This window comes from Betta splendens, chromosome 2 (genome assembly GCF_900634795.4).
Source record: "Betta splendens chromosome 2, fBetSpl5.4, whole genome shotgun sequence".
NCBI classification, from domain to species: domain Eukaryota; kingdom Metazoa; phylum Chordata; class Actinopteri; order Anabantiformes; family Osphronemidae; genus Betta; species Betta splendens.
This window is the reverse complement of record NC_040882.2, coordinates 3,671,860-3,689,046: the sequence shown is the minus strand read 5'-3', so window position 1 is coordinate 3,689,046 and position 17,187 is coordinate 3,671,860. Positions and strand designations below refer to the sequence as shown.

Below are 17,187 nucleotides of genomic sequence, written 5' to 3'. Positions count from 1 at the left end.
CTGTGGGAGACAGCAGGATATTGAAGATGTTCTGCATCCAGGCTTGCAGCCAAAAGCGACGGCGCATACGGCAGACATATGGCCACGTTTTCAAAATCTTATCTTTATTTAAGCAGGCCCATCAATCACCAGCAAATTTCCTTTTCAGAGCTGGTGGCCTGGCAAAAGGCGTGTTCCAGGACAGATGCTGGGAGCTAATTTGTGTGGTTTTATATACTCTAAATAGAAAGGTTATCATAATAATCCACTGAGGCAATTTGACCTGAAAGAGAATGTTCCGTATTTTCCTAAACGTTATGTTCACACGCGCGCACACATCTGGGCATGTGGCTTTCATATTAGGCCAAATGAGGCAAAATGAAGCAAAGCTAAGCACCGACACTCAAGGTCCCTCAGTTGCAGGAGACTAATGGGTAGAGAGGTGAGCTGGGGAGTGAGCGGATGCAAACATCAGGTGCCATTTCCCATGCAAATTGACTTGTTTTTAAGAAACGCGTCAGCCCTGTGATTGCGTTAGAGTCGCGTGACCCCTTCTTCTCCCACTGCTTTGGAAACAAGCGCAACCCGGCGCTTTTTAATTTTGTTTTTCCGCGGCGCCGATCGCGCGGCCCACAACGGTAAATGAAATTACTTTTTTTTTTCCGCTTGTTCCTGCAGCTTTCCGAGCTGCGCAGGTGCTCGTTGGAGGTCCCCGCGAGCTCAGCGCAAAGGCTCGAGAATGAAAAAGTTACAGCAAAGTGGATATTACAATGAAACGCTGTTATGAAGTTTTAACCCCGCCAATGTCAGCTAACCGTATTAGCATACCCACACGGGGGGAAGGCTGTGAGTTGGAATAGGAACGGGCTGCTTCGCTGAGCAGGGGGAGTCGAGGTCCCATTCGTCTTGTCCTGTTTAAATACACTGGTTAACTCCTGCCAACAGGGAAGCCATTCAGCAAAAGGCCAAGGGCATCTGTCATGTGTTCAGCACATTGATAGTGTCCCCTTCTATCTCCACCCCCCACCCCCCCCACTCTTTTTCTCTATCATTTCCGCCGTCTTTGTTTATCTCCGCCGCTCGCTGTCGCTCACCCACTCTCTTCCTCCCTTTCCCCCGTCTGTCTCTTACCTCTCTCCCGCTACCTCTCCTCCACTTTTGATGAAAGGAGTGAATATGCAGGGGAGCTGACATGATTAGCAGCCTCATATCCCCATGATGGATGGCGCCTGCTCCATTATTAATATAGTAAAAGCACCAACTGCCAGGTAAGAGCAATGTCAGCATCCACAATATAACGCTGTGTGCCCACGGATAATGGCGAGCACTTATTTTTTATCTATGATATGCATGGGCCTCGGCCTGAGGAGGAAGAGGAGGAGAGGGCGGTGGGGAGGGATACAGGTCTGAGAACAGGCACTAAGATGAGACTTTCAATTTGCTACTTCCAGGTAAGGGCGGCGGAGTCACTGTGCAAACTTTTCCAGCAGCACGGGATCAAGAAGCATCAGCACTAAGATCGCTAACGAGTGCGACCATTAACAGAGACGGATAAAATGTAAAGGTTGATTAATTTAAATGGAAAATGGAATAAGGTGTCTCAGTCCATCCTCATATTGCTATATAAGCATTCTCAACCCATTAAACCCTTGTAAAATCACATGCTAAGACACATTTTCAAACTTTCTATCCACAAAGCAGATAACACAGTTGAGTGTAACATTGTTGACAGTGATCTGACTTAACATCAGGCTATTTCTTACATTAAAACAATAAAGCCATCAGGTTGATTGACAGCAGTAAAGCATTAAAGATGAAGTATATACAATATGTTCCCTGTACTCTGCTACTGACGAATTATTGATCACTCATGTCTGGCTGACAGTGTCATTGCCATCTAATTTCATCCCAGCAGTAAATAATATATTTCTCTTAGAGTTGCCTGCTCATAGTAACATATGACATCTTCAATGAGCTTAATGATGGCAGCTCCTTCAGGCTGGAGATTTACGGCAGCACTATTAAGGATGCTGATGGGTTATTCTGATAATGTGCCTTCACACACGGGGTTTAGGAAATGCGTTACTTGGTGGGCTACAGACAGAGCATGTGAGGAAACAACCACTGTGGTAATAAATCAAACGCTGGTCCAAGAGTGGTGGGTTGACTGACTTTACGTGTTTGACCTTAGCATTTCAAAGCTTCTGACTTCACGACCCATAGCCCATAAAGTGCATAAAGTCATAGATGGGAGGAAGATTTTACAATGAGGACAACATCTTTGATCGTAACCTTATTGAACCTCTGTGGGGCAAGAGTCAAAGCACAGAGCATAACGTTTTTTTTTAAACCATAGAATATAGTAATAAAAATTAGTTTTTTGTTTTTTTATGTATAAGAACATTTTTGACAAACTCACTTACAGTTTTCAGTTAGAGTAGGATAAAAACCTTTTCCCGCTTTCTGCTGCCGCTCATAAAATCCAATGGCGAACATGAACAATGCATAAAAATAACAAGATTTATCTCTTAAATATTTTACACCCCAGTCAGCCATGCAAACATTGGCTAAACAGGACACGGCTGGGCTCCATCGTCTGTCTGGATTGTTTTTCCTTCTGTTTTTTTTAGCTGACCTACCACTGCAGAAAACATGTCATCCGTTGATGTTTGCATTCATGTCTGTGTCCTGCTTTTTTTTCTTTTTGTCATATTTTCCTGCTAGCACAGATAGGGCAACACACACTGTAGTACAGGATTATAGCACGACAGCGTCAAAGAGAGAGAAGAAGGGTATCACAGAGGATGGAAGATGTGGAATGAAGGAGGCAGACGTTAAGAGGGCAGATAAGGAGGAAACAACAGCCAGAGAGACGGAACAGAGGCAGACGGGAGCCCGGGCCACAGGAAGGAGAGACAGAGCGGATGAATGTCAGCGTGAGCTTCATCGTCCGTCTGAGCTCGGCTCTCGCTCTGAAGAAACAACAAAAAACAACAGAGGAAAAGCCATGTGTAAATTGCGTGGCGGCGGTCGTCGGCTCCAGCCTCCTCCAGCGCCGTAACGAGATTACAGGCCTCTACAGCAGCCTGAGTGTGAGCGTGTGAGGCACGGAGGAGAGGACTGAGCCGGCGTAGAATAAGCTGCGCTACTCACAGCACCAAACGAGACACGGCGGGAGAGATTTGGATGCGCTCCACACACACAATCACAACAGGCTTCACTTAGCTGTAGCTGTTGCCATGTGCAAGTTTCTCGGACAACATTAAAATACATCACAAAATAATCTAACTAAAAGTCTTCACAAGAACATAGCACTAACTCGGGGAGATCATTAATTAGTTTACTTTAAGCGCCTTATTAGACCTGGTTGTGACTCAGATTATAATTAAATAATTACACGGTGGAAAAATAAAGCAGCCTTTTGATATTGTCTCCGGCCTCTGTTTGTGAGCACATGATGTTTACACCACGGCTTCTCCTCGCAGACTATCCGTTCAGTCCTTCTTCCAAATCTAATATACCAATCCATAAATAGCTCACCTATCGAGCCCATATTTGGCATGAGTGACGTGGCGCCGGAGCCAATGCCGCCCGCTCCCTGCGCCTAACTCCGCCCCTCCACGCTCCGCTGCCGCTCTAATAGCCGCTCCGCCGCCCCTTTGCCTTACATGGACACGCAGGGGGAGTTGATTGACAAACTAAACAACACCCCTTCGTTTACCTAGTCCCTCCCCTACTTTGGCTCCCTATCAGTGTCTATTTTGGCAACACGGATACGCATGGAGCCTCCATCACATCCAGTCTCTTTTACGCACCGAGTCCGATAATGCGCGCAGGTACAGGGGCCACAAACGCCACAGCTTCAGCAGCTACACCGAGCAACTAACCTCCTCCTACGGACTAATATGAAAAAAGTGGATGTAGAGATCTGACATAGTCAACAAAGAAGGCGCAATTCTTCTGGATCGCTCTTGTTTTCCACAGCCCGACCGTCAGCATGGACGTCTTGGCGAACCACAGTATCTTTCAGGAACTTCAGCTCGTCCACGACACCGGCTACTTCTCCGCCATGCCTTCGCTGGAGGAGAACTGGCAGCAGGTACGTGCCAAGTTCCAGCTCTGAGCGTCGCGCATCCTTCATCGCGGCGCTTTAACCGCACGCTCCGCTCGCTGATTTGTGGCTGATTTATGCGCACACGCGCTCGGGATGCAGGCGTCAACTCGCCCCCACCCCACCCCACCCCCACGCCCCCCACCGCCTCGCAAAGCGTGGATGCGAGGAGTTCGCGGGGAGAGATGAAGATATAAAACGCTTTATATCACTCATATATCTGACAATCTTCCGAGAGATGGCAAAATGGATAATATGGGAACGCACGCCCGCGCGTAATAAAGCTGTCAAATGCGATTTCGGAAGATGAACATCCGAATCCTGTAATAAGAACGGAATTGGTCTTGAATAATACATCCGCAACACTGATTACTGAGCTGTGAACCCCCCGTGACGAGAAAAGTCCCCTTTTTATATATAATACATGTCCAAACATACTTTGTAACGTCCATAAATGCAGCGGTAAATGAAAACGTGCAGGAAAAGATAACCGTGCGCATCTTCCAATCGCAAGTTCAGCGGATGACTATAGCGGAGATCCACGCATCCACGCGGCCACATGGTGATGGATGCGTGGCTGGGACGCGCCGGCACTTCACGCGGCTATTACCGCTCCCCTGCATGCGCCACGTCTCTCTTTGAGACGTGGACGCTGTAGCTAAAAGTGTACCATTATACCTGTGTGCTCGGGTTTGCTGGCGTGTGGTTTGGCCGTGGCACGTGAACTGCTCCAAATCTCACCAGCACTTCATTCGCGTTGTGGCGCAAACATGCGTAAAATCTGCATTTTAATGTGTCGATTCGCTCTATTTCCTGCGCCATCGCGCTCAGTTGCACCTGAGGATCAGCTTTCAACGAGCGATTCTCCCACTTTCCCTTCTCCCAAATCCACGGGCCACACGCTGCCTCCAGCCCACCTGCGTGGCCGCCGCTGTTCGTGATGACGCTTTCCACGCCGCACTTGACTGACCATTGCATGGAAATATGACGCCGGTGTTGTTCGTGCAATATGAGCCAGAGCTTTTCCGCACTTCTCTGCTCCATGCTTGAACGGGGGAGGGTGGGGGGGGGGACCGGTGCGTGACCGTGGATCCATTCGTCGTGGCCAAGCAGCCTAATTGGCGTCCTACTGTTTGCCACCTACGCATCTTTTCATAACAAGTCTCCAACTCTCTGCCTTCGCTGTCAGTGGATTTAAATTGCACAGGGCCCGCGTGCACCATATGCAGCCGAGCTCTTTCTCTTCTCTCTCACCCACAGCCTGCATGGCAAAATCAATAACTAATGCAAATGGAAGAGAACGAGCTGCATATGTTGGAGGGAACGCCTAGGAAAGCTCTTATTTAAAGGAGAGACGGAAAACGTCCACAGTTTGTTTTCACTGGGAACGAAGGACGTGCAGTTTAACAACCGCTGTGTCTGCGAGATTCCACTTAATAAGATATCTTCTCCACCGGCAGCCGGGCATCTGTCTTCTGCTGAGTTTAGAGATAAATGCTTCAGTCCAACGAACAAATAGATAGACTGAAAACTGAAATGTCACAGGTTCCGTCATTAGAGCTACTGTTGCAGATGAACACTTGATTTGGAGAAATCTCCAAAATTAGTGGTTGTTGATTCAAAGCATTTGCAGTCTCGCGTCTTTTCCACATCACTGGAGTGGATCTCAGCCCTCATTCTGGATAGGACCATCGCAGCGTCGGTCTGAGCACAAGGATTATGACATGCCCCCCCCCCCACACACACACACACTCCCCACCAAGGCAAAGCGATCGTGTGTTTATTGTACTGACATGAAGATGCCACAGAGCCCTCCTGAATACAGGAATTATGAGTTGTGCCTCGCCTTAAAAGCTCCGTCTCCAGCTGAAAGAGCCGCAGTTTGAGCAATCCCCTCTGTATTCCAGGCACAATTTAGAATTTGATGCTTTTATGGGGTCTGATGGTGACATAGGAGGCCGTTGTAGCCGGCCCCCTAAATGGCTCCCTGAGATGCGATGGCAAGAATGATGACTGTGTCCCCTGTTGGTGTCTGTGAGGCATGATTCAGGCGGTTATAGGGGGATGGGGAGCAGAAAAGAAGGAAAGTGTTTTGGAGGTCTGCAGATGGTACATTTGAGGCGGCTATTTGTTCCATTATGGAACCTAATAGTTCCAAACTGCTGTCTCACTTCCAAATCCCAGTACAGCTGGTTGTTCAGAGTGGGAATAAACACCAGGGCCGAGCTGGATTTGAAATGAGAATAGTTGGTCAGAACTCCCAGCATATTCATCCAACCGTAGTTATCTTTTGTGTCTTCCTGCCAGTGGAGACGGATCCAGTTGCCAGTGTTGGTCAGTGCACTTTTGGAAACTGCTGTACTCTGATTAAGCTTTGCCGTGGAGCATTTATGACCATCTTTGGAGCATTTACATGCAGAAATATAAAATCCAAAGTGAGCCGCCTTTGGCTTCACTGACGATGTGGCCTCATCTGCAGCACTTGACCCTGATGGATTGGACGTAACGGGACACCACAAATGGCTTTCTGTCTCTGACCCCAGGGCATGTTCCTCCAGCACATACATTATCCCTCAGGGCCTCAACAGCTCCCCACTCACAAACACACACGTACAGTACACGCAGACCCAGGGCATGACGCCTGCCCAAGCCTATTGCTGCACAGCGCATTGTGGGCCCCTATTTAAGGACACTTCAGTTTTCTAAATGTGGAAGCAGCAACACCTCTATATGCAAACCGGCGCGCTGAAATGCATGCATGACTCCGTAACATGCACATTTTCCAGCCAGAAGCCGCACCAGCGCCGGCTCCGTCTGGGGGGGGGGCTGGCACGGAGGTGGAGGAAGTTGCAGAGCACGCACATTCTCCCCGCTGCAGGGGTTCGCATTTCACAGTCCGACGGGCTCCATTCGCGCCCCCAAGGACCGAGGAGAACACGCAGATAGACGGACAGGAAAAGGCAGCGCGGACGGCAGAGGCGTCGTTTCCTGAAGTACCTGAAGTAAACACAGGCCCGCAGATGGATGGGAGCGTTGTGACTCGGCGGAGGGGCTCCAGGGAAAGTTGCCCCACACTAGATTATTAAAGTGGTGGTCAAGGCTGGAGACACACATCAGCATGGTGACCCCTGGGTCAGAGGATCTGCAGTAAGGCTGTGAATATCCATGCGCGGCCTCGTGCACGCCCGCGTACGTGCACGCCGGCGCGTATTATGTAATCCTCAGAAGGCTACAGCTGCTTTCTCACACACAGCAGGCATGCTGGGGAGCGCAGCCAAGTGGCCCCCTCCATCCTGTCTGCATCTTCTCCTAGTCCTCGTTCCCCTTTTTGTTTTTTTCCTCCACTCTTTTTTCCTCTTATAGAATTTGCACAGTATGGATTTTTGATCTCTCTCTGCAGGGCTGTTGTGTAAGCGTGTGTGTTTTCAGCGTGTGCCAGGTAGCAGCCGCTTTCCCCCTAGCTGCTCTTCTTCGGCTTTGTGAAGCACCGGCAATAGGAAGGGACGAGTTTTGATGTCTCGATCGTGTAATTTGTAGATAAACCAAACCAACCGCACGCCTCGTGTCTCCGTCGTGACCTTTATCCTGCTGCTATTTGATGTAATTTTATGCAGATTCATATTAAATCAATCCTGTGTCGGGCACAGTTGAGTATTCTGTGAGCAGCAGGAGGAAGGACAGACTGGGACCTAATCTTGTTTGTCTCCTTGTAGTGTCTCCGCATTGTGCCCGTGGCTTTATTAAAATGTCACATCAACTGTAAGTCCAAAAGGGAGAACAGCTGAAATCAAGTTTGGACGCCCTCCAAATAAAACACCTAATGGCCCTTTATTTACCTGACGTCTGCTCTAGAACAGGAGACGAGCGATAGAGGAACTTTCGCTTCCTTTAGATCCACCAGCGCTTACGCACGTGATGCTGATGTCCAGACGCCTCCGTGTAGCGTTCCACTGAGCCTGTGCGGCATCATGGCGCTCAGACGTCACACGCGAAATTGATTTCTCGCATCGCTGTGTTGCCGGTCTGGACCTGACAGCGGTCAGAAGACCTCGAAGATGGATGCTACGCGGATTCCATGCGCGACGCGCCGAGCCATGAAGGGACGCCTCCGCGGAAGACGGCCGCCACAAGGTTGTTACTCAATACATCGATTGTGACGCGCCTCTGTTCATGGGCCGAACCGGCTGCTGCACAGTACCAGTTCAGAGAAAGGAGCTGAAACTGAAAAAGAACTGGGCTCAGCCCCTGGAGCAGCAGCTGTGCTGTTAACAAGACGCTGTTCACTGTTTCCAGGAGCAGCGGAAGCTTCTTATTTCACTTCTGCACGCACCTGAGTTCTTATTTTCCGCCCTCATAAAGGCCAACGCACCTTTTCAATCCATTCATCTCTGTTGCCGCCTCGCCGTCTCCCAATGCAGACGCCTGCCTTCCAGCGCGAGGGCTCAATTTTCATTATTTTGCTTCCATTTTACCCGATAGTCTCCCGAGATCCAACGCGAGCGCGCGGTCACGCGCAGGTGCGCGGGCTTGTGTGCGTCTGCGTGTGTTGCGTAATGAGATGTGCGAGCGACCTCCTGACCCAGTAACATCCATTCTGCCGTAAAAGCGCTTCGTGAACTCTGCCACCTCCGTCTCATCACTCAGGCGGCTGAGAGGCGATTGCCGGCGATAGGTCCCGGCTACTGCTTTATGGGCACTGATGAAAAGGTGGGAAGCGCTGATGAAAGAGGGGAAGTATTCATTTGTCTGATGCTCTGGTGACTGGCTTGTAAGACAGGGAGAGGGAGAGGGGTTAGAGGGAGGCGCAGGAGAGAAAAAGGAGCAACGGGTGGGGGGAGGAGGGGAGGCGCGAGCGCGGCGAACAAGCAAATCTTTATGTATAGCTTCCGTCTGCGAAACGCTCTGCCGCCCCAGGTTTGATTAACAGCGGGAAGAGGAGCCAGTCATTTTTTTCGCCTCACACCGGCACACATGGCTTGGCAATGACTTTCACATCATTTGAGGCGAAATCGGGAAGCCGTTACAGCACCTTACAGTGATCCGACATGCTTCGCCGCCGCCATCCGGCTTGGCAACCGCGGGGAGAAAAGAGAAAGGGGGAAGAAGAAGGGAGCGGAGTCGCGGGCGCTCGTTTTTTACGCCTCTCGGATTCGAGCGGCGACGCTCTCTGTCTCTTTATCTGGTGACTCTCGCCCGCTCGCCTCCCCTCTCTGACGAATTCCGAGAAGACAGTTCGGACGGAGTCACAGCTGCCTCGTTTGATTCGGCCCGCTTTAACCTCCCCCGTCTCAAGTCAGTCGTCTGCGGAAAAGTTGAACTTGGAGGAGTTGCACAAGCCGAATTTGGCACGATGAATAATGAATGAATAAAGGCCCTTTGACATAAAGCGCAGCATGAATAAAAAGTGCCGCGTTATAAACTGAACAAATTGCTGCATGAGTACAATTTACATTAAATTCATCATGATTCCCAACTTATGCTGGTAGTTCTCTACTATGATGGCACTGAGCTTTAGATGTGACCTGCAGCTGTGACACAAAAATTCACAAGAGCTCCGATAATCCAATAATAACTTGATCAAATAGGCCTGTTTATCACTTGCAACTTAAAGCTAAAGCAAGTAATCGTTAGCTTAACACAAAGCAGCTAGCCTAAGCTACCTATGTTGTTATATATGGTAAATATGGATTGCATTTAAGTGAGATAGCGGCGATAGAGGAAGTCATATGTGGGAATATGTTTTGCCCAGTGCAGTTCCACGACCTTTGCTTCCATTAACATGTGACTCATCCCTCGCTGCTGCTAGAGGTAAACAATAACTGGGTCTATTTTTGACCTAACGTTGCCAGTAACATCTTGCTGACTATGAATCATTTCAAGCAAAAGGACTTGACTATGTAAAGATGCAAGATGTCTGCAGTATTTGTCTAATCTTCCAGCCTGGTCCAAGAATTCCTTTCATAACGGCTGCACATTCGTGTTATGTCCAGGCATTTTATGGTGTTGACATATCGAGGGTTGCCCATCCCATCTTACTGTCCACCTGTTGCTAGGCAGCCTTGGCAGGCAGGAAGACCAGCTTTGGCCTGTTTGTTTGTTTAGCTGTCAGTCTGCAAGGCTAATCCTGCCCCGAGGGACTCCAAGCCATCCAGAAACCAGAGACCCAGCCATGTGGACCGTCTTTCTCCAAAGACAGAAAAGGGGGGGAAGAGGTGGAGAGGGAGGAGAGACAAGGGCAATTTGCCCTGAGTAAACACCGCTGCTTGTTGTTGTCATCCAAAGCCAGTCATCAATCACAGCCCCGAGCTCCTGGCGATGACAGCCGCAAGGACGTGTTTTGCTCTGAAAGCGGCTGGACAGTTTATAAAGTAAGACAGTCATTGGTGAAGATCACAGCTGAGTTGCCAAAACAAGCGTTGTTGTCTTTGGTGCGGACACTGTACTTTTGTTAATGTCTTTGAAATGATTGTTATTTCATCCTGAGGTGGCAATCAGGCCGTCACAGGGCCCGGTAAATACATGACGCCACGCGAGGAGGCAAACGCGTAGTCGTCTGTGAAGCCGCTCCGCTTTGCATGCCAGCCTCGATGCTGAGCTGCGGTTGTCCAACATGCAAAGCTGCTGCTGTTTATCCACCTGTTAGGACTTGATGTGCCAAAAGATTTGCTCCACATATCTTTTCTATAAAGATATTGAAGTGATGCCTGGTGTGAAGAATCCAAATGCACCTACAGTATGAGACATTCGCAACCCAAGTACTGCATAAAGTACTCAAGCTGTACTGTCAGACAGACAGCATGTCAGATCTACTTGTATTATTTGTTGCTCACTCCAGTTTACAGCTGCTTGACACCGTTTAGTTATAATTTACAGTCTAATGTACCTGTCTTGGCAGCAACCAGAGGCGAAGCAACCAGATGGGTGGTCATAAACACATAAAGGATGTTTCCTATTGTCAGCAACTGATGCTAAATCCTAAATTACCCTAAAGACACGGGCATCTTCAGCCAACTGGGTGCGTCATGTCGTTCCAGTCGTTCCAAGCCCCCGCGGGGCTAAGTTGTCTGAATAAGATGTGACGTTCGCTCTCAAAAGCGAGCGGATTCGGAATTAGCCTCCGCGTCAAAGTCTGAGAGCGCGAATCTTCACAGCGAGACGTATTATTTTGATGTGCACCCCTGTAAAAAGCACACACACACAGATATATAGGTGTCAGACAGGCAGAAGGGGGTGAGATGCTTTTGCACCCTGCTTAACTCCTGGAATGGCTTGGGAAGTGCCCTTCTGCGACTTAATGAGACCTGTGGGAAGAGACATTCATCAGCGTGACAGCGCACCTCTGTTTCCTCCATTGTTCTGCTCTGGTATGTGAGGAGAGCGGCGAGTGTTTTAGCTTTAATGATGGGCTGGCAACCATTTGATTAGATGAATCTCCCGGTGCTAATTAAGATTTGGGCTGCCAAAAGACATCTGTGTTTATGCCTTGCGCTCCCTCTCTGTTTGCCCGCATCAGTGCGACCGTGAGCGTGTGGCAGCAGTTAAGCAGATGAGTTATACGGGGGTTTGCGATGGTGATGTCTGGACTGGGATTCGGGTGGCGTTTTGTGGGAAGACGTAAGTGCAGGGCCTCAGGCAGGAGGCACTCGGTCATTTCAAATGCGGCTCGGTGCACAAAGTGTGTGTTTCTCTTCCTTAACTGTGTTATTCTAGACTTTTTTCTAGATGCCTCCGAAATGTTCTTCATAATACGAGAGTGAGTCCTTGAAACAAAACAGTGAATAAATGATGCTTTCTTCAGATCTACCAGTAGAAGGTCTTAATCTAGTGAGGGGTTTAATTTTAAATCTCAAGCCTTTGTTTGAGGCTAGATCTAGCAAAAGGAGCCACCCAGAGGGGAGCATGTGATACACAAGTTGGCTAGTACTAATGTGTGACTTAGAGACAGATTAAAACTCCTGCTGTTGATGTTTTCTCCATCTTTTAACTAAAATGACGGTGTCACATTAGTGTTTCACCAGCCAATTCCCTCCTGTGCACTTTCGAGAAGGAGGATGCGAGAACTTATGCTAACAAGAGCGAAGGCATCCCCCGTCCTCCCACTCAACCCTACCCCCCCCCAGTTTACTGCTACAGTATGTGTTATTCACTCTATTGCCCCAGATATTATTTCATTGTAAAATGATGCCAATTAGTAAAGCCAGTCGCCGGTGGCTGTGGTCTGGCTCCTTCTCCGTTCCGGCGGGGAAAGTTATTTGGGTCGGCAGCTATTTTCAGCCTGTGATGTTGCCAGGAATACTTCAGGGAGCAGCCACTGTTTTATAAGAGAGCACATCAATAATTTTCATTGGTGTGTGTGCGAGAAACAGAGCTTCACAGGCCGGAGTTTATTGGGTTTATGTGTGTGTGTGTATTCGCTTACCGAAGATGAAAAGTGGCTTTTTTTTTATTCCTCAAATATAAATTGGAGCAGGTGGTGCGAACGCAGTATGTGCGCACTTCACTGTAACTGTCACAACTGTCCCCTTAATTTAAAAGCCAGCCGTTTCCCGGCCTTTAAACCCTTAACGCGGCTCCTGGAGGCCTCGCAATCTCCTGCCTTTTGAGTCTGAATGCTCTGTTTGTTGGACAGCGCACACATGGTCGCACGCGGAGCCAAAGGCCAATGTCAGCGACTTCCTAACACCTTTCTCTGTGTATCTAACCGCCCTCTTTCCCTCTCCGCTCAGCAGCTGTACATTGTCCAGATGAAATTGGGGTGAAAAGTCCTCGCGGTCTGCTCGCGCCTCCCGCTGAAAAGCCGGCCGCTCTGCGCAAAAGGGGGGTGAGCGGGTTCAGCTGAGCCGCGCTGCCTCCTAGCGCTCGCGCTCACGCACGCGCGGGCATTTTTTTTCCTCCGCTCTCTCGCTCGGAGGAGAGCTCGCAGCGGCGGGGGGAGGCGCTTTTCTCTTTTTTTTCGATATTTTAAGCGGCTTGGGCTAATCTTTGTCGCTCAGGTTTGTTTTGAACGGAGACGCAACGACGGTGCCCCACCTCCTGTTTGCACGGCCTCATAGCTTAGAGTCTGGCTCTTGCATAACTTCCACCTAGCATCCACCATGTCCCTGAGCTAATCCACCTTGGCCTTGTGGGACCGCCGCGGACCTGCTTTCGCCGCTCGCGCTTGTTGCTCGCGACATGCTCACGCTCAGCCTTTCAGTTTCGGTGCTGGATTGCATGACAAAGCCCGAGAACTGTGACCACAACACGCGGGCTAAGTGTTACACAATGCACCAACACGGATGAGATGAGGCGGCTTCTTATTCCCGGCGAGGACGCGAGAATGAAGCATTGTGGCGTTTATCAGCGCCGGCACGGCGCCACAGTCGCACTTCATGGTTCCGCAGACGTGATCGTGGTACCGAACGGGCCTCTCCGACTGGTACTGCGTGATGAGGAAGCCGAGCTTTTCCGCTTCACTGTTTCCTTTATCTCCCTCGTCTCCCTCCTCTCCCCCCCTTCATTTCAGCCCTCCTCCGCTCTCCTCTGTCGCTGCCCGCCGCTCCTTTGTTTCTCCGTTGCCTTTTCCAGCCAAGGCCTTATTCTCTCTCCCCGTCATTGTGTGCGGTAATGAAGATTAGCCAGTCTGCCACACACAATGGGGTCCCCACATCCGGAGCACCGCCCCCCCCCCCCCCCCCAAAATCCTGCTGCAAGCCTCTAACCCCGGTGTAAAACCCACTGTTGTCACCGACCCCCTCTATCTGCGAGACCCACACACATGTTCTCATTGAGTCGCGCTGACGGTCCGCCGCGCTCGCCGCGCTCCTGCCGCGTTGAAAGCAAATGGCTGAAATGTCCCCTGATTAGATTAGGACGGTTTTGACAGCTGAGAGGGAGCGCTCGGCGACGCACACGCCGATAAACAGCAGCTCACCCAAATCCAGTTAAAGAGAGACAGAGTTCCCCTCCCCAGCGAGTGCAACACGGCTCCAGTCGCCGGGATTAACCCCCCCCACCCCTCCTCCCTCCCTCCACACCCCGGGATTCTCCTCCTCGCTCCAGTCTCATCCTCCTCTCCATCATTCTTCTTCAGTCTCAAGATGCTTCCTTCTCTCTCGCCTCCTCTCGACTCTTTTATATCCCGTTTCACCCTCACTTCTCTGGTCCTCGACTTAATACCAGAACAAAGACATTTTTCACACTTTGTCACAAGCTATTTAGATGGATGATTGAGGTCTTTATATGCAGTGCACTTGTTGTATCCTGAGCCTAAAACCTCTTAATAACGTCCGTATCACACTCAAGGTCGGCAGATCTTCACAAGTTCAATCTGTTTACTTGGCAAGCGACTTTCACGCCTTTACAGCGATTATGTGCATATGTGGCTTACTTTGTGATGGAAAGATGGATTATTCCTTTGTGGTATTACTTTAACACGAGAAGAAGAGAGTATTTTGGAGAAAACTGTGCCGTTTGACACCGAAAGTCGACATGCTTTAATTATTAGATACCTCTATTTGGGTTAATGGTTCAGTTTAAGAAAAAAATGCTGATGCTAAATGCTAAATTTCATTTAAACATAAAGAACTAGTAAATCCTGCTCTAGAGCTTTTAATTGTGTTACACCAGCATGGAAATATTGGAAATCACATTTAGTCCGATTTTTGTTTGTTTCGTGCACATGTTTGGACAATATGTGCTACTTACGTGAATAAATTAGTTTAAATGTTGCACATTTTCAATTGGAGCTCCTTCTTTGTATCAGCGTGTGTGGTTTATGGCGAGAGTGGGTGGTGTAGCGTGCTTTCTGTTGTGTCTGCTCAGAGAAAGCATTGGGAAATGTCTTTCTGCTTCATTAAACAGAGGTCACCAGGTTTCTGCGCTCGGAGTGCTCCATCATTGGGGCTTTCCTTCAAGATGAAAGGTGCTTTGAAGATCCCTCATCACACACAAACACACGCACGTGTTGGGTAAACCCACAACCGAGGGCACCGCGGGGAGACGTGTCGGCGTGGCAACGGGCGCGGAGCGCGGCGACCTGCGCCGCCAGGAATGAAAGAGCCTCGCATTAAGAAGTAAATCATGACACAACGCGTCCAAACACAAACAGGGTGAAATTAAATTTGCCGCCTGAAATCCTCTCCAGGTGCCCATCAAGTCTATTAGAGCATCCGTCCAAACAGAAAGTGACAGAGTGTAAAGGAGGTGTCAGTTTTACAAGCGAATGTGCATTATTCCCTCAGCCTCCATCAGCAAATTGTGATTTAACAACCGCCGGTGTCTGTTATCAGCTTGAAGCTCACGCTGCGTAAAAAAAACGCCTGGAGGTGCTGCACTGGCACGGGCTTTTGACGGAGCGGCTGACGGCAGCGCTGATTATTACTGTGAGGCTAATGTCGCCTGATAAGGGAGTGTGTGTGTAATTAAGCTGTTTCCGTGGCGCGTTATCTGCATCTAGGTGAGGCTCGCGTCTGAAGAGACGGTGCAGTTAGTCAGCGAGGAGGAGGAGGAGGAGGAAGGCCTGTAGCCTCCCTTCCTCTTCCTCCTCTCATCTGCAGCATATGTGTGTGTTTGTGTGTATACATTACATCCCCTGGCTTCATCTTTACCTTTAGGACTCTTTAACTTTCCTCTCCTAACCTGAAATGTAATTGTGTGCGCAGCCCCTCCTTCCTCCTTCACCTGTTTGTCTCTGTCTGAGAAGGCGGATAGATAGTTTAACTTCGTCTCTAGCCTCCAGCTTATTTCCCTTTGTGTCTGCTCTGCCTCTGCTTCGTTTGCTCCGGAGCATCAGGAGGCTCCTGAATCCCTCCTGGCCAAGCGCTGCACCCCCTGCTGCTCCCCTCCATTGAGAATAAGCGGGCGACATCAGGGCGCCGTGTTATTCAGATCGGTGTCGAGGAAAATGAACCCTCCCTTCTCCATCCCTTTAGCCTGTAGCCTGCAGGTGCCCCCCCCCAACCCCACCACGGCTCAACTGGGACCCGCTGATGATGCCACATGCTGCTCTCCACGGAGTCTGAAATCTGGGGGCCAGAGCTCACAGGGAGGAGCAAAATAAGCCCTGAAGAGAAGAGAAGCTTAGTTTTTTTTTTTACTTTCTTTTTTTTGGGAGAGATTTTGTGCGAGTGTGTGTGTGTGTGTGTGGGGGGGGGGGGGGGGGGGTTGTAGTGCCCAGCAAGGCTATAGATTACCATCTCTGTCAGCTGCGACGGCCACCGCTGATGAGCTCCTGCGCTGTATCGTTTCGTATTGATTAGGCACTGCAGCACAAACACACACACACACACACACACACACACACACACGCACACACACACTAAAGCTCTTGGCAAGATGGTCAGTGCCTTAGGCTACCGGTCATTTAGCTGTCACCTCAAAGTGATGGTTGGGCCTGGAACACCCGATCAATTGGAGACAGGCCCTGTAACGCACCAACAGCAGCCAAAGACACATGAGTGTAAACACGCCGAGCGCCGGCCCAAACTTTTCTCTCCTCTGAAAAGCGCCGAGTGTGTTGCAGAATTACAAACAGCGACAACAAAGAGGCGGTGGAATGAAACAGTGTAATAAAGGAACGATAAGACGATCGCTAACCCGGCCCGTCGCAGGCGAGATCGTGGCATTAATGCGATTGTGGTGCAGCCGTACCTGTAGGCTAAAACCCAGATTAATTTCTCAGAAGGATTTTTAATCACAGCTGGTAACGCTGCGATATTGCCTTCGCACCCTGCAAGTCAAAACGAGGCCCCCGTCTCGTTTCCCCCCGACCGCCACGCGCCTTAAATAAAAGCCGGCAATAAACAAAACTGTCAGCTGAGCGCGAGGCAAACAAAGGGAGACACGCAACGGCAGCAGACGAGCGCGTGAGTGTTAATTCAACCATGACATGAATGTTACTCACTTTTAAAATGAGTAATCAAAGCGCAGCTAGATATGAAAATGGCTGAAGCAAGTAATCACAGCGTCACGTCGGCGCTGGGGAAAGGGATCGTTTTCCAATTTCAGGAAAATGATGACGACAATCAAACCCCCCTCCCAACAATGTTGTGCTGTGAATCCATAAACTGTAGGCAAATACAAAAAACACCAGAATAAAACACATTATATGTTGTATG

General features: G+C 49.6%; 1 protein-coding gene across 1 annotated transcript in view; it reads left to right on the top strand.

The window, feature by feature from the left end:
- Positions 1 to 3,942: 3,942 nt before the first annotated feature.
- Positions 3,943 to 17,187, top strand: part of klf7a (Kruppel-like factor 7a) — a 30,308-nt gene continuing 17,063 nt past the window's right edge. The window contains exon 1 of the mRNA XM_029130923.3: positions 3,943 to 4,078. Coding sequence (XP_028986756.1) covers positions 3,977 to 4,078 — 102 coding nt within the window. The 5' untranslated portion in view covers positions 3,943 to 3,976. The remainder of the gene's footprint in view (positions 4,079 to 17,187) is intronic.